Source organism: Tympanuchus pallidicinctus, unplaced genomic scaffold (assembly GCF_026119805.1).
Source record: "Tympanuchus pallidicinctus isolate F22 unplaced genomic scaffold, pur_lepc_1.0 scaffold7, whole genome shotgun sequence".
Classification (NCBI taxonomy): Eukaryota; Metazoa; Chordata; class Aves; order Galliformes; family Phasianidae; genus Tympanuchus; species Tympanuchus pallidicinctus.
This window is the reverse complement of record NW_026294791.1, coordinates 26,530,086-26,554,589: the sequence shown is the minus strand read 5'-3', so window position 1 is coordinate 26,554,589 and position 24,504 is coordinate 26,530,086. Positions and strand designations below refer to the sequence as shown.

Below are 24,504 nucleotides of genomic sequence, written 5' to 3'. Positions count from 1 at the left end.
CTCTGCCTGCTGATCCTAACAACTCAAGGGGGCTGAAGTCTTACAAAACTGGAAGTCTCTTGCTGTCTTCCTTAGCTATGCATTCTTTAGCTGAGCTTAGGGTGTTAAATTTGTGAATAGTGTTGCACGGTGCTCTGGTTGGTAGCGTGCAGCAATGGCTGTTAGCAGTGCATGGGGCTGGGCAAAGTGACATGGTCATCTCATGCTCTGCGGTTTGAATTCCTAGCTTTTTCCCCATGGTGTCAGAGACAGAAGCTGTCAGGAACACATAGACCCCAGCTTTGAGGGCAGATGGCCCTCTCAAAGGGAGAGGTTCTGGGCCCAACTGGAGGTTTGGGCACCTCTGCTAGCACAGCTGATGGAACACAGCATGCACAAGGCGTGCAATGGTCTGCACCTCACAGGGGGGACCTCTGCTGCCATTTGCTTTGTTGCATAACCTCTCTCTGAGTGCTTTATGGCTGTTCTCTCCTTTGGAAGATGGCCAGTGCTTGATTTTTGTTTCTATTCCATCTGTTAGGAGGGATCTAACAGGCTTTCCATTGGCTTTGGGCTATTCTCTGGATGAGTCCCTGGGGTGGAGGGCATGTGGCCAACTACAGCAACAGATGTCCTCTTCGCTGTATGTCAGTCTCATTGCATCCCTGACTGTCAGCATCCTGAGCATTGTCACCCATTGTGCTTCCCACCCAGGTGCCTCAGGTTGGCTCCCACTGGAGCGGATGGCTTGGCACCAGCTGCCTTCAGCAGCCCCGGTCATTCTGCTGTATTACAGTACACTGCAGTGGGGGAAGAACCTCGCACTATCATATCTTGCAGCCCTCAGAGCATGTTCAAGAAGGAAAAGGATCCCTCTTACAGCTCCAGCATTTGCAGCCCAGCAGCTCTGCACTCTGCAGACCTTGATCATGAAGTACTTGCTGCTGTTTGCTAATGGAGACGGTTGGAACTGTTAAATTCAGTAGGAAGATTACTGCAGGTCTCTGGCCTTGGGGTTTCCCACAAGTGCTGCAGTGTGAGCTGGACTGCTGAGCAGCCAGAGGTTTGTCCTGTAGTACTTTTCCTATAGCAATGATAAAGAGTAAAAAATAGTAATAATTAAACCTCCTCTAACCTGGTGCCTGAGGTATAAATAACCTGTAAATAGCTGGGGAGGGCAGGCTCGGCAGTGAAGTAATGAAAAAGAGGATTTTCTTTTTTCTTCTTTCCTTTGGGGATGAAAAGAGGAGAACCATCAGAGCCCACATTAACTGCCTTTTGCAAACACAGAGTGTGGAGATGTCAGGTTAAAAATACAAGTGCTCCATGACATGCGGTTTGCCTTGTGCTGCTGCTCACATGTTACTTAATTAAAGCAGTGGGAGCTCAACATTTTGCTTAATTTTCCACTATTCATGGTGCTTGAGTTTTTTGGGAGGGGGTTACTTTGCTCAGTATGGACAATGAGGACTTGTGTCTGTGCTAAGAGTGCTGCTAAAAGCCAAAGTAAATACTGGAGTGGTTGTAGTCGTGCCCATGTAACCCCCTATATGAACGTTCTCACTCAAACTTTTTCTAAAATTTAACTTCTATTTATTGGAAATGGATTTAGAACTGAGTGAAAAAAGCTGCCATGTTACAGGATGTTCATCTGGAGGCCTGTTTTACTTTTATTACCCTTTTCTTGCTCTGCAAAGCGTGGCAGGAGATGAATTTTTTTCTTACATTCCACCAGTCTTTCCTGGTTAAGTCACACAGGCTTTAGGTTGTAAAACCGGCAGGAGACAAATCCAAACATCAAACAGCGCAGCCAGCAGGAGCCGGAGGTGCTCGTCCCTCTGTGCTCAGCACTGGTGGGGCTGCACATCAACTGCTGGATTCAGCTGTGGGCCCCTCATTGCAAGAAAGACATTGAGGACTGGAGCGTGTCCAGAGAAAGGCACGGAGCTGTGCGAGGTCTGGAGCACAAGTCTGAATGTTGAATGTTAGGAAAAGTTTCTTCTCCAAAAGAGCAGTGAGGCAGTGGCACGGGCTGCCAGGGAGGTGGTGGGGTCACCATCTCTGAGGTGTTGGAGAGCCATGGTGCTGCGGGCAGCAGCATGGTGAGATGGGGCTGGGGTTGGACTTGGTGATCGTAGATGTCTTTTCCAACCTTAATGTTGCTGTGATTTTGTGTGTTGTAGTGCAAAAGTCATCGATGTATCCTATACCTCTTCACAGAAATTTAGTTTTTAAATCTACAACAATTAATGGTTGCAGGCAGATATGTTGGCCTTGAATTTAGTTGTCTGCAAGAAATCTCTTGAAATTCATCATGGAAGAACCCCTTTACAATGGTGCAGGCTAGGGGGAGCGAGGTCTTGGCTAAAGAGACTTTGTGGTCTGTGAGCTACGCTGGTAGCAAAGACCAGCTGCAGCCTGGGCAAGCTGAGCAGAAGCTCAACCAGGAGGTTGAGGAGGGGTTTCTTCTTTTGCGAGGCAGTTGCTAGGCCACATCTGCAATCCCTGTCTGGCTTTTAGTCCGCTTTGACACAAGGAAGATGTGATCGAGTCATGGCAGACAGCCATGAGGATGGTGAGGAGTGTCTCAACCCTTCCTGACTGTTTTCCAGAACTGGGGAGGTGTGCAAAGTGGACAACAGACCATTGGTAGCGGTGGATGCTGCAGCAGAGATGACTTAGTCTCTTCCAGATGGATTCAGAACATCCGGGGTCCAATGGTCTGTCCATCCAATAAGGGCACTGAAGCCTTAACAATACTCAGCCACTTCAGGTCCTATGAATCATGTGTTACACCAGAAGTGGTTATAGCAGAATATCCTGTTGAGCCTCTTATGTCTTGAGAAGCTAGCTGTTGCCAATGGGAAGTTGGGAAGTTCTGCTCATATTTTTATTTGCCTGTTTTCCTCGTAGTCATTTAAAATAATAATTAAAAAAAAGTATTTGCCTGTGTTTTTTCCATGCAGTAGTGTTGCAAGCACCATAGTTGCTGTTTCATCTGGGGAAGTAAGTGGGCTGCAGTGGTACAGGTATTACAGTAGAAGTGCTAATTTCTCTTGATGTGAAATGTGAATTGTCCCAAAACTAATAGTGATAATTGTTGTACTGTTGGTTTCTTTGTATGTGAGTTTTTTTGCTTGTTTTTTAGGCTTAAAGTCGGAAAAAACAATGATTTGCCAAACTACTAGTCATAGGGCATGTTTCATCCAGGGCGTGACAAACTGTGTTGTCTTTGAGCACTTTGGGCTCAGAAAAGCTGCTGGGTGGATAGTTCTGGAGGCAGCCGTCCTTTGTTTGTGCCAGAGCTTTGGCTCACTGGTGTATTCCGAAGGCTCTACTGGGTGAGAATTTGCCTTCCACATAACACCACTGTTACAGCCTGGGCAGTAAAAATGGCATTTTCCTTCTAGCAGTTTCCTTGTGGACAGATGGAGAGATGCCTCCAGGTTCCCATTCCCATGTCCCACTTCTGGCTGGAGGCTGTCAGCTCTTAGAATCATGGAAGGTTGGAAAAGACCTCTAAGATCATCCAGTCCAACTGTCTGCCTACCACCAATATTGCCCACTGACCATGTCCATAAGTACCACGTCTACACATTTCTTGTATACTTCCAGGGATGTCTTGTGGACTTGTTGGGAGAGCCTGCTCAGTGGGACCAGCTTAGCCATGGCAAAGAGCACGGTGTAAGCTGGGCCCCGACCTTCTTCATGATGGCCCCTTGTCTCTGCTGGGTTTGCGTGATGCCTGATAGTGGTGTGGTCCTGCTGTGTGGCAGGAGCCTCTTGCTGCAGCTTCAAGGACGGCCACGAACAAAAAGCCATTTTCACAGAAAGCCATTTTCACGGTTCTCTGCGGTATTTGAGGAATGTTGGAGCTGCTGCTCAGTGCCTGCGCAGCTGGGAGCGTAGGAGGGAAGTGGAACAAGACCAATGAAATGCGCGCGGTTGAGGGAGGTCTGAGCGAGTCTGCTGAAATGGGGTTTGGGTGGCTGACCTGAAAAGTGTTTGCAATTCACAGAGCAGTCCGATTTCATCTGTTCCGCTCAGCAGCAAGTGGCAGTTTTTGTCTTACTCAATATCCATGCCATGTAGGTTTGCTGTGGGGTCTGATGAGGAGCTTGGTTAAAAGCAAATCCCAACATCGTGGCTGACACCAGCCTTGCTCTGCCACGCAGAGCAAGAGCAGATATCAAGAGCCGGAAACCAACATCCATTTGCTTGCTGCTTTCCTTATTTTTTGTTTTAATAAACAGGAATTGGCGTTCAACAAATAAGCTTCCTGTCCCTGAGTGACTGTGTTCTTCTGATGATTCTTTTTGATAAATTTAACCCTATGCTTGTACTCCCGAAGGAATAGGAAGGAACTGTCAGTTTGCAGTGGAGCTTCTAGAGCTGTGGCGGTGCAGGATGTGTCCTTCTGTGGGGCAGTGCTTTGCTCCTCTGACCAGGAGCAGTGAGCAGCCTTTCAGCTTAAGGGAATGTGCTGTGGGATCCATCACAGCTGTGTGAGCAGCTGGACTGAGGTCCCACTCCCAGGGCTCTGTGCTGGAGAGAAGCAGCTGGGAAGAGCATCAGCTTGGTCACGTGTAACCCAAAGGCTGTCACAAGGCTGTGAGCATACAAGTTGGGGGAGACCTTTAAAGGGCATCTAGTCCAACTCCCCTGCACTGAACAGGGATGCCCACAGCTCAGTCAGATTGCCTGTAAAAAATAGTTCTGCCTAGAGCAACCCATGTATCAGCTGGGATATGTGAAGGAACTGGAGCCCAACCTTCCCGGCACCATCCTGGGCCAAACAGGCAGATCGTACTCCTGGTGTGTAAATCTTGTATGAACTGGGCTCTTATTTTCCAGGGTGGCCACTGACCACAACGCTGATAACACCACTGCAATCCTTAGGGAGTGGCTGAAGAACGTGCAGAACCTCTACCATGACGTGGAGTGGAGGCCAATGGAAGACCCACAGTGAGTACTGCAGCAGGGACTGGCTTTTGAAGCATAGCCCGCGTTCCCTTGGTGCTTTCCTGCTCTCCAACCAGGAGATGCATTCAGTTATGCATGTGGTTTTTCTCTGTGGGCTCTGCCCCATTGGAACTGTTTTGGTGGAGCACGTAAGATTGCCCTTCTTTATGTGTGAGAGAATAGCGAAATCACAGCCCTTTCCCATTGCTTCCACCAAAGCTCTGTCACTGCTGAAAGCTACGCAGCAAGTTCCGAGCCAGAAAATGGCATCACCTTGCACAGGGATCTGTCCCACAATTTCCTTCAATCCCTTTTTGCCTTTGGACTTGATGCTCTGGGCCTGATGGGATCCTTCTGTTGTGCTTGTGGCTCCTTGGTTGTCAGGAAGTGCTCTGTGCTCTACACTTGCCAGCATGAATTTGGAGCCATTTTCCCTCAGAAGCACTCTTCCACTCTTTTTTCCTCTCCCGAGTTGCCCAAGGTGACTTTGATGCTGTTTTCTTTGCAAAGAAGGCAGCAAGAGGTCTGTGCATTTTCGACTGCTTTCTTTGCTAGGTCCTACCCAGAAGAAATGGGACCGAAGCATTGGCCGAGCTCCCGTTTCACCCACGTGATGAAGCTGAGGCAGGCTGCCCTGCGTGCCGCGCGGGAGAAGTGGTCAGACTACGTTCTGGTAAGGAAAACCTTGCATTTCTCTCTGTCCTCAGGCTAAAGCCGTTCAGGCCATGCCTATGGGCTAAGGGAGCAGAGGAGCGGAGCAGCTGTGCAGAGATGGGGGGTGATGGTGGTCGTGGTCTTGAAGGCTCTGAACAAGGAGAAGGTGTGGGGCCTGTTTCAGAACTCTTCCTGCTCCTCTTCACAGAGTGCTCTGCCCTGAATTTTCAGCATTGTTGGTTCCCCATGCCCTGTTCTGGAGCAATTCTTTGCAGTCAGAGAGACAGCTCCATGTCCTTCCCCATCTCCTGTCTCTGTCACAGGGGCAACCACCTCTGGGCTTCCCTACAGCAGTCGTGTCCTGCAGTGTCAGACCCACCAGCTGGGTGCTTTTTGCCAATACCTCACACTTCTGGTTGCCGTGTTCCTTGGCAAGCATCAGGGGAAGCATACGGTCTCATCTCATCTAATAAACTATTTTCCTCTTCCTTCTCTAGTTTCTCGATACGGATAATTTGCTGACCAACCCAGAAACTCTGAACCTGCTGATAGCAGAAAACAAGACCTTGGTGGCACCGATGCTGGAGTCTCGCTTTCTGTATTCCAACTTCTGGTGTGGCATCACCCCCCAGGCAGGTGGTTGGGTGAATGAGGCACGGTGACTGCAGGTTGGGGCTTTCCTCACTTGAAAACACCGCGTCTGAAGGGTGCTGTGCTGGATCTGAGGGATGCTGTTCCTATGCTGGAGTCTGGGGAAGCCGTACAATTCCACTAGCTACATTAAAAAAAAAAGTATATACCACCATACAGTCACACCAGTGTATATTTGAGGTAGTTCCACGTGTTTGCATAATAGCCTTAAAACTGACAGTACCTTATTTTGGATTAGCTGTTCTGTGTACTGACTCTGCTCCAGGAGGAATCTGCTTTTCTTTCTACGGCTCCCCATTGCATGCAAGTTATTTTTCTCATGAGTGAGCAAGATTTATGCAGTAGGGTCACAGAGGAATCTCTGTGCATGCTCAGATGTAAAAGACAGAAGTGCCAAGGCCAGAAATTAGAGTCTGTTGTTTCCTTCTCATATACAACAGGGAGAATAGGATTTTAGTGTGAAAATCGTTAATATGGAGGGGCAAATCTATTGCCACAGTCTGGGCAATCTCTACCCCATCTGTAAACTTGGTTCTCTGGAGGTGAGTTGGATATAAGGAGAAGTTTCTTCTCAGGAAAAGTGGTTGGCCATTGGCACAGACTGCCTAGGGAATGATGGTATGACCATCCCTGGGGGTATTCCAGAGCTGTGGAGATGCCACACGTCTTGTTTGATAGCAGGGGTGGTAGTGAGGAGTGACAAACATAAATGATACCTCCCCACAATGTTTTCCCATCTTCTGAAAATCACAGCTTGAGTTATTTGGGTATAAAAACAGCAGGAAAGGATCCTAAGCTTCCCAAATTCTTGGCAGTTTCATGTAGAGATAAGATGTTTGTGAGTGGTGTTAGTTATTCCATGGTTTTTTTTCGTGTTGTTTTAAGTTGGAAATAGTAACTTCATGGTGAAGGCATTTTCCTGTAGGTTTTTAAGGTTTGCTGCTGAGACAGCCAGGTTTTCCACTGATGTAAATCAGCATTTCTTCACGGACTGAAGTGGATCGCTGCCTGCATGCACCAGCCTCAGCCCTGGCCCTGCGAGTCCCTCTCCAGTAGGAAGTTTCCATTGACACCGGCATTAGCTGCAAAAGGAAGAAGGGGAAAAAAACCAGCAGCAAATGCGCCTTCCAGAATATGGGGAGGAAAAAGCTGCTCTTGGAACTGCTGCACGTGGCTGTGCTCGCATTCTTCATGCTGCTCTCAGCCTTTCTCTCCCTGGTGATGATGATGAGGGCTGAGCTCAGGAGATGGGTGTGAAGCCTACTTGCCCTGGGATGGAGAAGCAGGAGTTGTTGGACAGCCAATGGATACTGAGAAGCGACTTGCCCTCCAGCCAGGGACGTGGCTTGTTTAAGTCACATTCAGAAATAACCTCTAGGTGCTATTGTGGCAGACATGGAGAGCCCTTTGTGGCTGCTGAGTGTGAGCAATGCTCCCAGGATCAGACCTGAATGCAAAAAGAGCTTTGGAGAGAGCCAAGGGAACACCATGCTGAGTTTGAAGTGTTCTTGATTTTGCAGAGGGAAGGTTTGAGTTTCCAGTAGCTGCTAAAACAGAGAGAAGGTTGAGCTTTAACCTGTGGGATGGGAATTGTTTCTAAATGCTTTCCAATTAGGGAATGCTTCAAAGTCTGTGAACTGGGCACTGATCCATCTCTGCTAGGGAGGGCAGAGGGTGAGAGCTTTTGCTGGGGAGCATCTTTGCAACAGATCTCTTGTAACGAGCGGCCTGCTTGTTGTGTTTGCAGGGCTATTACAAAAGGACCCTGGATTACCCCTTGATCCGGGAATGGAAGAGGACGGGCTGTTTTGCTGTCCCGATGATCCATTCCACATTCCTCATTGACCTGAGGAAGGAGGCCTCCACCAAGCTCATGTTCTACCCGCCCCACCAGGACTACACCTGGAGCTTTGATGATATCATGGTCTTTGCCTTCTCCAGTCGCCAAGCAGGTATGCCTGGAGCCTTTGGGGAGGATTCACTAGCAGACGTGCAGAGCTCTGCTTGGAGTTCAGAGGCCAAAAAGCTGTATGTTGACTCCAGTGGTCAGTTTGTACCCCCCTCCCCTCCTCCTCTGAGAGGTCTCTCAGGGAGAATGGGAGCTCTTACAGGGACAGGGGCTTTGTGGCACCCACCCTTCATTTGTGTCACAGCAAGGCAGCAGTGACCAAGGGTCAATGTTGTAAGAGTGGAAGGCATCCTACATTCTGTATCTGGGGTGTCTACAGTCATCCCTTCAGGAGGCTCCCTGAGCCAAGGGCAGGGCAGGAGGCTGCTGGTACTGTGTCTGTCTCTGAAAGAGGAGGATTTCAGCTCGACCTGAAATGCAGGGGTGTGGGGGGGATGTTCCTGGTGCCTGAACATGGGTTCTGTCTACAAAGGCTGCCAGTAACACCAGCATCTGCAGCTTTTCCTTTATTTGTCACACTAATGGATTTTCACTGTAAAAACAGATCGAGCGAGTGAAGTCCCACTCCCCATTTTGAAGTAGCTTTGCTTCTTCAAAGTTGCCTTTATCCCAGAAGGAAAAGAAATGTTGGCATGAATATACACAGATTAACCAAGTTTAAGCCAGTGGAAGATGAGAGCAGAGATCGGAGAGCCAGATAAGCTTAGCTGATTAGATCAGTGCCAAACCAATTAATGTCAGCAGGTAGGAATTTTTTTATTCTGCCATTCACCTTAAGTGTAGTTGACAACTGGATGTGCTTTGGCAAGCACTGCAGCCAGCAATGTGCTTACAGAACTTCAAGAGATGGGAACATGGGGGTCATTAGTGCAGACAGTTGTAGAATACCAGGGATTAGGGGGACTTGCACATGAAAGCAGCTGCACTCCAGGTAGCTGTCTGTCTGCTTTTGCTTTCTTTAGAGGGAGTGGTTCTCCTTGTTTTATTAACTAGGAGAAGAAAGGGAGATAAGGCAGAAAATGCAGATGATTCCAGTTTTGCATTTTCTTTTAAATCTGCTTGGCCAGTTGTGGTGATTCAAGCAGTGTTTAGTTAATAAAAGGGCCTTACCAAAACTCAATGAAAACAAGTATACTCCCTTCCTTGGGTGTTTTGAGCCCAATCACAGGTTGGAAAGGACCTCTCTGATCCCTGAGGCCAACCCCAGCACACCCTCACTGTGCCCAATGACCACATCCCTCAGTGCCACATCTCTGTGGGCCTGGAATCCCCCCAGGGACGGTTGACTCCACGGCTCCCTGGGCAGCTGTGCCAGTGCCTGGACTTTGCATTTCCAAGATGGTGATCAGACATTTTTTTGCTGACACAGGTGAAAATGTCTCATCTTCATTTCCCAGCCAAAGCAAACAGAAGTAGGAGGATGTCTGGTAGCAAAGCCCCTGCTGAATCCTTTGCAGAGGCAGTGGCAGGGCCTGTAACTGCACTGATAATCTGGGTTTTGCAGCTCCATCCTGCGTGACCCCAGGCAGGATCTCATGTCACCCAGAGGAACAACAAGGCATCCAGCAGGACTGCTTCTTTCCGCCTGACCTTCACCTCTTGCAGCTCATATCAGGCACTGCTTTTGCTAAGGGTCCATTCTGCCCTCTTCTGTAGGATCACTTTGAATGCGAAGGCTGAAAAAGGCCCCTTTCTCTGGTCTCAGCCCCTCCTAAAGAAATCTTGGCTGTGGTTAAAACACCTGCTGCTAGGGAGTGAGTAGATATTGGTTTCATAGGAGAGGCCAGACTCTGCCAGGCAACAGAACAGAAAATGACACAGTGATGTTCATAGGATCATAGCATGTATTGATTGAATTGGAAGGCCGCAGGGATTGCTGAGCTGCACACAGCACCAGCCAACCCCAGCCCCTGTGGATGAGAGCCCAGCTCCCTGGGGTTGTGGCTGCGTATCGACAGAGCACTGAAACCTGCCCATAAAACACCCGGCTCTCCTTTCCCTACTTCTGCAATCCTCAGGAATTCAGATGTTCATCTGCAACCGCGAGCACTACGGTTTCCTTCCCATGCCCCTGAAGTCACACCAGACGCTGCAGGAAGAGACAGAGAACTTTGTGCACACACTGATTGAGGCTATGAGTAAGTGGCTGTGCCCCGCTGCGTTGGAGCCCCCAGTGAACGTTTGCAAACATCTTCAGTTATCTCAGTCAAGGTACACCCAGGTGATGGTTGGGATCTCTCCTCTCTTTCAGTCGATCGTCCTCCCATTGAGCCTTCTCAGTACGTCTCCGTTCCTCCAAAGCACCCTGACAAGATGGGATTTGATGAAGTAAGGAACCTGTTTTGCTGTCATTACTTTCCCATCCTTTACGTACTCCTCGTAGCTGAGCTTCCAGATGTTTTCCTTGGAGTATAATGTGATTTTACATCATTAGTTCTTTCCCAGTCACTCCCTTTTGGACTCGAACTTTATGCATGGAGACAGCAGCAGCCCTTATTGGGGAGAAGCTGTGCTGGGTGGCCACGCAGCCAGTCAGGTCTGTGAGCACTTGATGCTCTGTTCACAAGTGCTGATCCCTGTGTTTTGTGACAAAAGAAACTGTCTTTTGGGAAACCTCTCCTGCTCTTGAGTGACAGAAGGGAATGATTTCTTCAGTTTTGTTGCTCATTCTGCTACATCTGTTTACACAGCTCACACAGAGAAGTGGGAGCCCAGCTTGGCTGTGTGTCTGTGTTCGCTGCACAGCTGGTGTAGGTTTTTTCCACGTTGCCCTTTGTGGCTGTGCTGTATTTATCCAGTTTATTATTTTTGTGTTTGTACTGACCTGGAACTCCATCTGCTTCTTACTGGGATGAGGTTTTGCTCCACAACATACAAAGCTGTACTTGTACGTGTCTGCCTGGGGCTGAAAAATATCCCCCCCCCCTCTGCTGTTTACCTACAAGCGAGGGCTTCAGCCCTCCACCAAGGAGTCTGTGTCCTCCAGGTTTGGGCTGAGCCCTGCCCAGACATCTCTGCTCCAGGTCTTGGCTATCTGCTCAGGCAAAGGGAGCAGTGGAATTTCAGTGCCTGAAGTAATTACAAAAATCCTCTCTTTACGGTGTCCTTGTGTTTGGCTGGTGGCCCTGCTGGTCACCCTAAATATGAGCGGTTGCATCTTAGTGGAGAGACGTGGGTCAGTGTTGAGCTGGAGCTGACCATTGTACCCTGTGTTAAACAAAAATCAAAGCGTCCTGTGTCTTTATACAACACAGGCTTGGTCTCTTTGCAGCTTTTCATCCTGGAAAAGCAACGTTCCCCCGTTCAGCACAAACTGGTTTTAGACAGAGAACAAGCCTCTCACCTTCCCCCTCAAAATCAGCCCCAGTTTGGGGACAAATTCCAAAGCCTGAGACAAAAACAGATGTGGTATTTTAATGAGTTCTGTTCTTCCTATGGGGCTGCTGGAAAAAGGGTGGATCAGGACTCCCTGTGCTTCCTCCCAAAGCATGAGGCTGATGTCTCTCTCTTCAACCCAGATTTTCATGATCAATCTGAAGCGTCGGAAGGACAGGCGGGACCGGATGCTGCGGACACTCTATGAGCAGGAGATTGCAGTCAAGATCGTGGAGGCTGTGGATGGAAAGTGAGTTCACGTGGCCCTCCGGTACTTGGAGAGAGGGTATAAGCAGGAGGACCAACTTTGTACATGGTCTGATCGAAACTGGAGAAGGGGGAATGGCTTTAGACTCAAAAAGGGGAGATTTAGGTCAATATTAAGGGGAAATTTTTTACTCAGAGGTGGTGAGGTGCTGGCACTGCTGCAGAGAGCTGCGGGTGCCCATCCCTGGGGGTGCCCTTGGCTGTGGATGGGGCCTTGGGCAGCCTAAGCTGAGGAAGGGGTAGGGGGATCCCTTCCAACCCACAGCATTCTGTAGTTCTGTGATTCTCTTAAGTCATCAGCAAAAGTGTTTGAGAGAATTCACCTCCTGGCAAGGTGCTATGAAACTTCTGTGCTACAGTGTTAACCTGATATTGCCCTTTCCTTGAGCACCCTACTGTAAGGTGTGTTAGGGCATTTTTATAATGAGAAATGAAAGCACACATGTCAGGTGTGGGAAGTTGCACAGGTTCCTGGAGGAATGAGGAACCCATATGGATCTCATGGTCTTTGAATTCTGGGTGTCCATCAGTTTTCCCAGAACGTCAGCAGCATTTCCCATTTTGCCTCTGTGTCTGGCTCGAGACGTGACTGTTCTGCAGTGGTGACACACACTCTGTTTCTCAGAGCACTGAACACGAGTCAGCTCAAAGCTCTCAGCATCGACATGCTGCCAGGGTACCGGGACCCCTACTCCTCCCGGCCGCTGACCAGGGGAGAGATCGGCTGCTTCCTCAGCCATTACTACATCTGGAAGGAGGTAAGAGGTTGGTGGGTGCTGTTCTTGACAGCTCTTGCGATCTGTAGCTGATCTCAGAGTCTGAGAGTGGTTCTGCCTCCCTGCCTGCAGGATCTGGGAGCCACTGTCAGGTCAGGCTGACCTCCAGTGATCCCAAGGTGCGAGGAGTGTCCTGGGGCCGTCACTGATGTGTGCCCTCGTGTTGCAGGTGATGAGCAGAGGACTGGAGAAGACTCTCGTTATCGAGGACGACGTGCGCTTTGAACACCAGTTTAAGAGGAAGCTGATGAAGCTGATGGATGACATAGAACAAGCTCAGCTAGACTGGGAGCTTATGTAAGTGGTTGGCCCTAGGCAACTGGGAGCTGCTGGGCACACAGAGGGGAGCAGCATGCCATGCCATGGCAGAGGTACAGCTTTATGCCAGAGAGCATTAAGATTGCAGACTTCAGTGGGCTCTCCCCACTCCCTGGGACAGAGTGGAGTGCCCCAGCTGTCATGGGTGCTGTTAGTACCCTCTGTGGGCAGTGCTGGTTGGTCCCAGCAATGTAAGAGATGCTGCTGTGGCAGAGGAGCTGGCACTGCCTGGTCCTGGGGTTGGACTGAGGCATTCAGTGCCATGACAGAGCCTTTCACAGCTGTGCCACTGCTGGGTTACGCTGTGGCTGTCTGGGAGCAGGGATTGCTTCCTGGATTGACTCTCTGCCCTGTCCTGGTGGAAATACAGCTGAGTGGTTTTCATTGCTACAGATTCACTTCAGCTCAAGTTTTTGTGGTCTCTTCACTCTTTCAGCTACATTGGCCGGAAAAGGATGCAGGTGCAGCAGCCCGAGAAAGCAGTTCCCAATGTCATGAATCTGGTGGAAGCTGATTACTCATATTGGACACTGGGGTATGCAATCTCTTTCCAAGGGGCTCAGAAGCTAATTGGGGCAGAGCCTTTCAGCAAGATGCTGCCTGTGGATGAGTTTCTGCCAGTCATGTACAACAAGCACCCTGTGTAAGTAGGATGTCCCTGTGGCTTGGGTTGACATATACTGGGACTTGCTGAATGGTCTTAAAATGGATGGCATCAATGCATCTCAATTCTGCAGCCAGGCTGGGGGAGCAGGGCTGCTCCTTGTGCTTGCGGGCTGTCTGCAGCAGAACAGCTGCCGTGGGGCCAAGGCAGTGATAGCCCTGTGGCAGTGGGGCTGTGTGCCTGCCTGGTGCAGGGCCTGTGGGCCGTTCTGGGGTGCTTGTCTGGTAACAGAGGCTTTATCTGCATCACTGTAAGACTGTGTCCCCAATCCTGAGGGTCAGACCTGCTCTAGACTCACCCCAGCTCCACCTTGTTGCACTGGGACCTATCTGCTCAGTGGGTTGGCTTGTGGCTCCAAGTTACACATGGACATACACTCAGCTCTTGATGGTTTTTGTCCCCCTTTAGAGCAAAGTACATGGAGTATTACGAATCCCGAGACTTGAAGGCCTTTTCAGCAGAACCCTTGCTCGTTTACCCCACCCACTACACAGGGCAGCCAGGCTACCTCAGTGACACAGAGACCTCCACCATCTGGGACAACGAGACCGTGTCCACGGACTGGGACAGGACGCACTCTTGGAAGTCACGGCAGCAGGGCCAGATCCACAGCGAGGCACAGAACAAGGACGCCCTGCCGCCCCAGTCCTCCCTCAACGCGCCGTCCTCCAGGGATGAGCTATGACTGCCCGCCTCCTCTGGGCTCTGTTGACAGCCAGACCTGCCTCACGCTTTGGCTTTTCACCTCTGGAAGTTGTAGAGCAGCTGTTTGCAGGGACTCTGTCCTGCTGCGTGGGACGGCACGGCGGGGCTGCTGGTTGGGCCCTGTGGGGTTGGATCCAATCAGGTTGGACTCAGTTGGGTTATGGCTCACCAGGCTGCTTTTCTGAGACTGTGGGGAAACAAAGGAGGAAAAAGGTGTTCCAGGCAGGCAGAGATCTGAACAAAAGCCTTTGTAAGCTTTTGTTTGAAAAAAAAAAAAATCCTTGAATGACGTCTTTCTACAGTACCTTGTGTAGAATGCTGTATTTATGAAAATTAATATATAGAGGTGTACAAGTGTTCCATACCTTTCCGGATAGCTGTAACTGGGCTGCTGTGTAGCTTTTTCTCCTTGTAGTCTGCAGGTTTTTATAACCCTGTTTATGAGAGAAACTGCAGAGAGTATTTGGGTTAGGAGGTTTTGTTTTGTCAGTATCAGAATGGTGTCCAAAAATACTCCATGCACTGGAGCAGTGCTCTAAGTGTAGTGTCTTCTTCTTTTCATGCTTCTGCAGAAAAGCATTCCTGGCTTCCTGTTTGAATGTCGAGGCTGCCCGGATCTCATTCAGATGGGCTCCTGGCCCACGACAGATGTGTTGGTGCATCAGAGAACCTGCAGAGCAGCAGGCAGAGCAGTGCTGCCACTTGTATTTCCTCTGCACTCCAAAAGGAACACATTCAGCTTCCTTCCCCCTCCACGTGTTCCTTCAGGACGTAAAGGCAACTTGTCTTGTTATTTTTTCATGTGAGGAGCAAACCTGTTTTTTTTTTTGGGTGTGTGCTGACGTCCTTGCTGTTGGCTCCTGTGACAGCAGAGTGCGATGGTGGTGTTTCGAAGAGGTTTGGGAGCAGGCAGGTGGCCATGGGCTGCAGCTCTGGGCCGCTCTCCTGCACGGCAGCGCAGAGCCTCGCTGCCAGCTGATCTGTGCAGTTGATCTGTGTGTGGTTGGTTTGTTGTGTTTTTTTTTTTTAATTTTCTTGTTTGTTTTTAATAATTCCTGATCCATGTTGTGCTTTCTGCTAAAGACGACATGTTACTACCTGTCAGCGGGTCTGATAATACATAGAACCTGGTGCAAGAAATGCAGCTGTGTGCGCTCTTCATTGGGTGGGAGCAGGCGCTGCTCATGCTTGGTTTGGCTGACACGGCATTTTCCATTCAATCCCAAACAGTGCAGCTGAGAGCTTTCTGCCAGGGGAGGCAGAAGGAGCTGGGAACTCGAGCCAATTAATGTGGTAATGCTGAAGAGAGGGGCATTAATGGAAGGGGGCATGAGATGCAAAGGAACTGACACACAGTAGTAATAAAGCCTAAGAGAAGGGCGTAGATTAACTTAAGGCAAATATCGGTGGAAAAAAAATATTTATATGCTTATTGTATAAAGATTACAGGTAAGCAGTTAAAAAAATCTTTATATATAATGTTCTGGGGAGGGGTCAATTTGAGGTCAAGACTGTTTTCCTTTCAGCTTAATACAGGCATGCAATGGTGGAGTTAGCAACACTGCAGTTTACAAAGGATGCTGTACAGACATCAGTGCGCTCTTACACCGAAATACAAAGAAAACCACTTGTGCTGTAAACTGGTGCTAACCTTGGCATGTGCGAAGGGCTGGTTACAAACTCACTCCTCCCTCACTCACCAAAGTCCAGTTTTAGTTTTTACACAGAATGTACCCTGGGTGGTGCCTCCTGTGAAGGCAGTGTGCCAAATTGCACCTGCACTGCTGCTGATGTCATGCATTTATCACAGACTGCTGATGTACTCTGAGCTCAGTTTGGACATGGCAGCTGCAGAATGGGTGGAAGAACAGCCCCAGGCAAATGTGTAAAATTCAGTATCTGAGTTTATTGTAACTAACACTAAGGTATCTCAAAGGCTGTCTGTTCAGTAAGGCCTGTTTACAGTCCTCACTCTCATCTATGGCTTTATAAAATCAAACCTCCCTCCTTTCAAGGAAGCCTGGATGTGGGAAGACACTCCAGGCGTGCATTCATGGAGAACAAATGGTTAAATTCTTTATTCCAGCTGAAAGGATGTACCATGTCAGGAAATTCATTTATAGACGTATACAAAGAGCAAGGGGAGTGGCTGGAGATTATGCATAATAATGCTACAAGGATATAAAATCTGTTTGAGGGTAATGCTAGACATGGGGCTATTTCCTGACAACACCCACTTTTAAGACAGAAGGTAATGTAGTTGCCTCCCGTGGAATGAAACAGATGGAGTAATGTGGGGAAAGTTCTGCTCCTGAATATTGATTGCACATTACAAAGAGGTACATCAGTCATGTCAGAGTGCACGCAGAGGCATCAACTTCTGTTGAGTGGGTTAGCAAAGCAAAAGGAGAAGCAGGCGGCAGTGGCATTGAAGTCCAGACATGTAGTGTTGAGTGCCTTGCTCATGAACAAATCATGACATTCATGTGAAAGCAAGCACAGTCCTCTCTTTTAATGTTCTTTGGAAAAAATAATAATAATCCCAAAGTAGTTAATTTTCTGGCTTCGAACAAGTGCAAAAAGAAGGCTGCCAGCAGTGTGAAGGCAATGCACGTGCTTGCAGCTGCTTCTTCCTTCTCCAGAGATGAGCGTTTTGGGGCTGTACCCACAGTGCCTTGCCATGGGTGCACTCTGTGCCCACCCCTCCTGTGACCCAGCACTCTCCATGAGCTGCTCGGCCCGGGGGCTCCTGCTCCCTTCCGACAGAACAGGCCTGTGGCTTTCCTTCTCCAGTTTTATAAAAATAAATTTAGGTATTCTCACTGTATGTAATACTGGCACAAAGAAAAGGTTTTCTCACACAAGAAGTAGGCTTACGTGGTGGTCTGAGTACAAACATTGCAGTCCTTTTTTTTCCCCTCTAGGTGGGGTTTCTCACCTTCCTAGGCTAATGTGCAAAACAAAATCATCCCAGTCTGGCCTGTCCTGTAAATCCGTGTCTGTCCAGCTCAGGTGAAGAGGCACGCCTCTGGCTGGACGTTGACCAAATGCTCACTTTGCATTTGCCTCCAATATTTTCAACGTTAAATACTGACACATTCACCTGCTGTGATTCTGTAATACTGGATGGTAGCGAAGGTTGGGTTCTCAAGCAGTTCACCTCAGAGCCGCCGCGTCCACCTCACAGCGTGATTTTGCTGTTCCTGTTACTCCAGCACCCCCGTTTGGCAGTTCTGGGGAGTGTCAGGCTGGATCTGCTCCTCATTTTCACCTGCCCGTCAGCAGGAGCTTTTTTCCTCAGTATGAAGTCAAAGTTCACCTGGCTGTTCATGGCGTAGAACACGTTGGCGCTGTCTGGGATCACCAGCTCTGCAACAGAGGGAGCAGAGTGAGTGTTCTTTGGTGATACTGAACAAAACATTTGTGGTACTGCAGGACAAAACAGGGAGCCAATGAACAGATGCCTGCACACGGCTGAGCAGTGCTGCCCCTTTCTGCTGCACAGAAAACAATAAACTCTCTCAGAAACAGGAGAGAAGGGCTCTGGAGGACATGAGGTGGCAGCAGCAGAGATCCAGGCTGTGCCCCTCTGGGCAGGCTGCTCTGCTCAGGGAAGGCAAGCAGCCCTGGAGGTGGCTGTGCCCACACAGCACACGTACAGAGGGGCTGTCGGGAAGCCAACGAGCATGCTCTCCCTATAGAAGGCAAGGTGCTGGCAGGCCATGCTACATCATCCCCACGCAGTGATTATTCCTACTGTAATAACGCGGCATTTTACCCCTTCCTTAAAAATGGAGCATGACTTCTCAAGCAGCAGCAGTTCTGCCTCCCTACCTTTGTCCTCGGAGATGACCTGGACGAGCTCGTACTCCTCGGCTGCGTCAGATTCCAGGTTGTGCTTTGACATAGCTCGCTGGATGACAGCAGGAGTTTTATCTTGGCTGGTTAGCTGCAAGAGAGATAAATGAGTAGTGAGATGTTCTGCTCGATACTTTATATAATGATTTAATGATCAGTAAAGGCCGGTCTCTTTGCAGCCCACTTGGCCTTGCAAAAGGTTTTAGAGAACCGGGAAACTCTGATGGGTCGGTAACATGGGAGTAGACAGATACTCCTAGCTACTAAGTTGTGGTATTTATGACACTTATTGTTATTTTAATTCAAGAAGACAGATGCTGTACGGGCAGAGCCAGCAGTAAATCACACCGTCTGCTTCCCTGAGCAACCACTCTGAGAAATGAGATGTTATTATTACTAGCCATAAACTTCCACACAACTAACTGCCCCATCTGCCGTTTGCAGACATCAATTAATCTGGAGCCTCACTGTGCTAAATACCTCCTCTGACATCCAGCAAAGATTTTTGGCCTTGTAACTTACAGTACTGTCTGCAGTGGTGTGCTAGGGACAGACATGAGGTTCTGCAGGGCCTTATCAAGTCGAAGGGAAGATTTACCTCTTGGAGGCAGAATCAGGCAGGCCCTCAGAGGGAACTGCTCTTTGCAATTTGGTTAGGGCAGACCGTTAAAACCATGAAAAAGCTGAACCTGCTAAAAAAATACCCTTGTTTGCTCCCAGGTAAGGCTTTGAGCAGAGCTTGTGTCACTCACGTACCAAGCAGGAGAGGCAGCAGCTGGCTTTAGCTACAAAGGCAGGAGCAGCACATCCTGCACTCATCACACTTAAAATTTCTTGATCCAACACAAACATAAATTTCAAGACTAGAAAGTGCCACGGAGATACTCTGCTGTATTCAAATCTCCTATGCACATCACGTTCCACAGATGCTGAATTCAAACATACGTCATTTTCACTCTCAAGCCCTTTTTGAGTAGTTGGCTCAGCCAATTGGTCTCTGCACCATTAAAAGCACCTTGCACTTTAGCAATCACCCAGAAAGAAAGCAGGATGAAGGCTAAGAGCAGCCTGCTGTTGCACACCACTCACCATGATGCTTTTGTACATATTGCCATTGTTGTCCTCCACGCTGATTCGGATGATGCAGGTGTCCTCGTTCTGCTGGTTGTAAACAGGGGGCAGCACTGTTGAGGTAATGGATGTCACAGAGATGGAGCGCTTGTGGATCTTGGGGTTGGAGGACAAGAAGGGAGGGGACGAGATTATGTTGGTTAAAGATGACAGCCCCGAGGAGGATGTGTCCATGGAATGGATGGAGGAACAGGAGGAGGAGGATTCCGAGAGCTGCACAACAGGAAGAAAAACACAGTTACAAACCAGACCTTTTGTGCGTGTGGAGGAGAACTCAGGAAAGTAGGAGGCATGTGCAAATCCTCACTGCTCTGCACTCTGTCCAGCACATTGGCTGTAGTATTATCTCAAAAAAAAAAAAAAAAAAAAAAACACCAAAAAAAACTTGATTCATTTCAGCATTTTAGTGCTTCCCTGCTTCCAATTTGGTGAGTTGCTCACAGTGTGCGAAGGCCAGGAGGTGGCAGCAGAAACAAGGAACAGAGTGGGCTCGTGGCCGGCGGCGAATGGGTGTGGGAAGGGCACTCTGCTCTGCAGCAAGACCCAAATTTGCACAGGGAACTGGACTTGTGACTGCTGTGAAAATATACATATACACAGACACACCCTTCCTTGTCTGCCCCTGCTCCTTGTCTATTCTTTATGCCTCCCTCCCTCCCCCTGAAGTGCAGGGTTTCACCATTTTCTTCCACATGCCTTGCTCAGAAGCTGCCACCAGGAGGTTCCCTCTCCAACTCATGCTTCAAATCCACTTTAACAACCACTCCAGCTGAACTTTAAGTTTGAATGACTTAGTGAGTTGGATGCTGATGTCCGGGACCTTGTGCTCCATTTGGTTTAAGAACACTAAATGCAATTTCATTTAAAATAGCCATAAGCTCAAGCCCAAACATCCCTAAAATGTCTCCAATGTAACTTAGAACAAAATGGAAGAATTTGCCAGTAGGGAAGGTGTCCCTGTGGATCCCCCAGTCAGATCCCACCTACTGCCTTCCTGTCTTTACACTTTGGTTGTCCAGAATGTACCAGACAATGGCCAGCCCATCTGCTGCCAGCACAGACACACACAGTTTCACCCCTACATCTTTACACTCGCATTGCTGGGGGACATCCCAGTTGGCCATGTGCAGGGTATGGGGCTCTGCCAAGCAAGAAGAAGGAAAAAGGGGGATTTCTTGGCTTGCTAGTGCAACACCTTTCTCCTGGGGGCAGCTGCAGCAGCTCTGCCTACTCTAGGATGAGACCAGTGCTGTCACCAACATATACATGAGCTAAAACACAGCCGTGTCACATCAATTGCTTCAGCACAAGCATGGCACCAGGCTGCTAACCACAGAAGAGCTCACTGAACCCGAGGACAGCCTGGGGTGAAATGACCTGCTGCTGATTCACTCATGTTCAGATGATCCCATCTCCTGTTTCCTTTGGTTTTGTTTGGGGGAGCCTACAGATCCTCCCATCCTCATCTGCTAATGTCACACTGCTGCATGCTGGAGAGACGTGCCACCATCTGCGAGCAGGATGCTCTGGCTCCTCACCCCAGTTCCTATGGTTCCAAGGTAGAAATGCTGCCAGTCTGTCCCGTCCCTTGCAAAAAGCATGATGGGTGGCTGAGAGACAAATTAACCTCATATTGCTCCAAAGCCTCCTCTAAGACCAAAAACGCTGTCAGGCACCACATTAAAATCTGGTTTCACAGAAAGCAAACTGCAGTCTGCCTGGTATCCAGGCAACATGAAAGGAATTGTGCAAAAAAACCCGACTGGATTGCTTTCATTTTGACACAGTTATTTTTAGAGTCTCTCCTCTGCCTTTACAGCAGTGCCCTAGACAAGACTCAAGACTTGGAAAACATCTAGGTGCAGCCTGCCTTTGTCTAATTGTGTTGGCAACGAGCCCCAGGCTGTACCTTTTTCTGTGGCTCATCAGGAGTGTCTATGGGAGTGACGCAGACTTCTTCAGATTCAGAGTGGTTAGACTCACAGGATGACACACTGACCGAGTCCATGCTCTCACCAGAGCTCCCACTTGGAGTCGATTTGGGTTGCTCTTTGGTGGGCGTGCTGTTGGTGATCACCTCGGAGCCCAGAAATAGTCTAACACAGAAAACAAACGTAACAGCCAGTAAGTAAAAGCAGAACAGAGCTGGGTTGAGCAAAGCTGTCATTCGGTGCAAAATCTTTTGTACTGCTTTGCTTTTCTACCTCTAGTGGCCTATTGTTTTCACTTCCTCTCTACTGTTTTATATCATTTGTCAAGAGAGTTTGCTACACACTAACATAATCCTGTCTTGACCTCGCGTAAGCTCCAGCTGCAAGACCAAAATCAGAGCTAATGCTCACTATCATAAACGAGGCTTCTTTTCAGTCTTATACATTTTCAGACTCTCTTGCCAGGAACTGATTGATGGTAAATATGACATGTTTACAAACCAAGCTAGAGGCTTGGCAGCTCACTCCTTATGGACTGCTGCACACCATTGTCTCTCTGACACAAAGGAACTCAAGACAGAGACGCTGTGAATAAGTAGGACAGTGAGTGATGGGTAATGTGTGGCCCATACACTGGGCAAAGGTCTTCAGAATGCAGATTCACCTCTGCTGCACATTCCTGCACTCAGTAAAGCTGCCACAGATACCAGTTTCTCTCTGAGCTAAATGGGCACAGGCACAATAAGATGACAAGAAAGTGTAGATGACACAAATGACAGGCTCTCCCTCACCGAGACTCATTTCCAAATGCAGGTCAGGTAAGTTTAAAGGAGAGCCAAAGGAAACAAGCTTGTATAATACATAAAGCAGAGAAACCAAGTGGATTAGATGCCACGTCAGCACGTAGTTAATGATTTAAAACAATTCAGAGTGGTGTCACTCAGTGGTTCCAGGAAAATTAAGCCAGTCTTTTCTACAGTATTAATTTGCAGAATACACTCAGCCTATAGATGAAACAGCTCCTTACACAAAGCCTGCACAGTGCAAACAAAGCTGATGCTATGGTAAATTACAATACTGGAGCACTGAAACAGTCAGAAATAAGAGACCAATCAGCAGTGACAATTCTTACACTCAGTTTAGGCACATACCACAGGAGAGACTCGTGCAAGCTCTCCGAGTTGAGGCTATTTGCAAAGCTTGTGGTGCCACAGCTTTTCACAACCAAGTTGGATGGACTGAACACACCTTTCCCAAACAGCTACCCACAGATTTGTACATTTTACTGTTTTGCACATCAGAACTCAGAACTCTGGACTAAAAAATCTGTTCTTCTTTCAGACCCTAATATGCAGTAGTGCTGATGTAAAATGAATGGCTGTTTGCTCTTCTGAGGAAGCCAGGTACAAGAACGGCCAGGAAAGAACAGTTAAGAGCTGACAGAGCTGTTCATAGTTTTTCCCCTCATCTTGATGATACCACTAACACACGGGAGTTCCTTCGTATCTCCTCTCACATCAGGTTCACATGTTTCATCTTTAAGGTATTTTGACGTTGACCCTTGACCTGCCTTTTCATTCCTTGCAGCTTTCCCTGAGCTCCTGCTCGTTTGTTATTTCCACATCTGCTTAGCTCTTTACCTACCCAAATCTTTAAGCTATTAGACTGAATTGGACCGTGTCCCCATGATTATGTTCCTTTTCCAACCTAAAGGCAGTTAGGCAGATTGTTTCTATTTTCAATGCCTTTTTGCCAACCTTAATTATCATAGTCAAATCCTGCGAGGAATTTTTGCATGTGGATAGTAAATTAGACTAATAACAGGCCAGACTTTATCCTCATTTACTCTGTTTTGCTACTGCGTTCAGGGAAGTTATTGCACAATAGGTACTGAATTTATAACCCAATCCAGAAATTGTTCCTTTTCCTGACTCTTAAAAAGGTTTGTTTGTCTCTAATCTCTTTCATCATTAATAATCCTCACGATCAGTTATAACAATAGAAGAAGACAGCTTCAGACAGAATTAAGAGTTTCTGGCCAATGGTGTCTCCTTAAAGTAACGTGGTGGTCTGAGTTCCTAGCCAAGTTTTCAGCTGGTGAAATGAGTTTTGCTTGTTGCATTCATTCTGGTTCGTACCAACACATGCAATGCTGCTACGTCCCAGTCATACTCACAGGCTGAGTCTCTTCACCATGCTTTTCCGAGGTTTCGGTGATGTGGTGCTCGTGTCAACAGCTGTTTCAATCTCACACGAGAGGCTATAACTGCACGACAGAGAGCACTGCCTCAATTTTTACATACAGTAGCATTAGTTACATATGTCAAAGTAGCAACGTGTTGAAGACGTTTCAGAAATCTTCAACTACTCCCTCTTCACAGAAAAATTGCAACCGCACAAAGAGGAACACAGCTCCCATTTTACCATGAGCTCTGAGCTGCCTTGGCTATTGCTGCCTGTGTCCACCAGCTGAGTGCTCTGCATCCTGATGTCCCTCAGGATCACGGTCTGAGTATGTCTGGGTATGCAGACAGGCCAGACACAACAGGCTCTCACATTTCAAAGTCAGAACCCTCACGTCCAATCTCAGAACTAAGCCCTGCTCAGCGTTAGGCGGTTTTTCTACAGCTGTTGAGCAGCAGACAGATGTATTTCCACCATGCTGGAGCAGCAGTGTATGCTACATCTGTAAGAGGATCCCTAAAGGCTGACATAACTCATCCAGGTGGGCTTGGGGTAAGAAAAGCAAAGCCTGCTCTGCCAGCTGGATGAAGAACCATACCTCTCCTCCTCGCTCAGAAGCTGCTGCCTCCTGAACCACTGGATGAATTTTTGGTCTGGTGTCATGCAATAGCTGTTACATGCAGATTGCAAGAGCTTAATTTGGGCGATTACTTCAAATTCCTAAGAAATAATCAAACAGAAATTCTATTTAGAAAACGAGATGAAGCCAAACATATTCATTCATATAAACAGAAAACAAGATAAAGCCAAACAGACTCATTCATATACTAAATATATGCAACAACAGACCCAGGACAAACTTACTGTCACTTGCAGCTGAGGAACTATTTCAACAACCAGTTTATAAGCAATGAAATCTGCTGTGGTTTCTGCTTGGTTGTGCATTGAAATGTGAGCATTTTATTAAAGATGCACCAATTCAAAGACAAGCACAAGGAACCACGCTCAACCAGCATCAGTGCAAGCCAGCTGAGCAGCAGCACAGCAGTTCCTCTTCCACAAACAGCAGGGTCACAAGTTCACAAATTACTCTTATCAATAACCTGAACCATGCACTTATACATAAAAGGTAAGTCCAAG

At 48.2% G+C, this 24,504-nt stretch overlaps 2 protein-coding genes across 3 annotated transcripts in view; one reads left to right on the top strand and one right to left on the bottom strand.

The window, feature by feature from the left end:
- COLGALT2 (collagen beta(1-O)galactosyltransferase 2) overlaps positions 1-15,400 on the top strand; it is a 33,205-nt gene extending 17,805 nt beyond the window's left edge. Inside the window, exons 2-12 of the mRNA XM_052665693.1 lie at positions 4,834-4,944; positions 5,497-5,614; positions 6,093-6,227; positions 7,994-8,198; positions 10,174-10,293; positions 10,407-10,483; positions 11,674-11,780; positions 12,423-12,555; positions 12,743-12,870; positions 13,328-13,534; positions 13,964-15,400. Of these exons, the coding sequence (XP_052521653.1) occupies positions 4,834-4,944; positions 5,497-5,614; positions 6,093-6,227; positions 7,994-8,198; positions 10,174-10,293; positions 10,407-10,483; positions 11,674-11,780; positions 12,423-12,555; positions 12,743-12,870; positions 13,328-13,534; positions 13,964-14,240 (1,618 nt within the window). The 3' untranslated portion in view covers positions 14,241-15,400. The remainder of the gene's footprint in view (positions 1-4,833; positions 4,945-5,496; positions 5,615-6,092; positions 6,228-7,993; positions 8,199-10,173; positions 10,294-10,406; positions 10,484-11,673; positions 11,781-12,422; positions 12,556-12,742; positions 12,871-13,327; positions 13,535-13,963) is intronic.
- Positions 15,401-16,747: 1,347 nt separating this feature from the next.
- Positions 16,748-24,504, bottom strand: part of RGL1 (ral guanine nucleotide dissociation stimulator like 1) — a 63,349-nt gene continuing 55,592 nt past the window's right edge. For both annotated transcript variants that reach the window (XM_052665683.1, XM_052665684.1), the window contains exons 13-18: positions 23,963-24,084; positions 23,357-23,446; positions 21,159-21,345; positions 19,208-19,462; positions 18,095-18,209; positions 16,748-17,629 (exon numbers count right to left, since the gene is read on the bottom strand). In XM_052665683.1, coding sequence (XP_052521643.1) covers positions 17,442-17,629; positions 18,095-18,209; positions 19,208-19,462; positions 21,159-21,345; positions 23,357-23,446; positions 23,963-24,084 — 957 coding nt within the window. In that variant the 3' untranslated portion in view covers positions 16,748-17,441. The remainder of the gene's footprint in view (positions 17,630-18,094; positions 18,210-19,207; positions 19,463-21,158; positions 21,346-23,356; positions 23,447-23,962; positions 24,085-24,504) is intronic.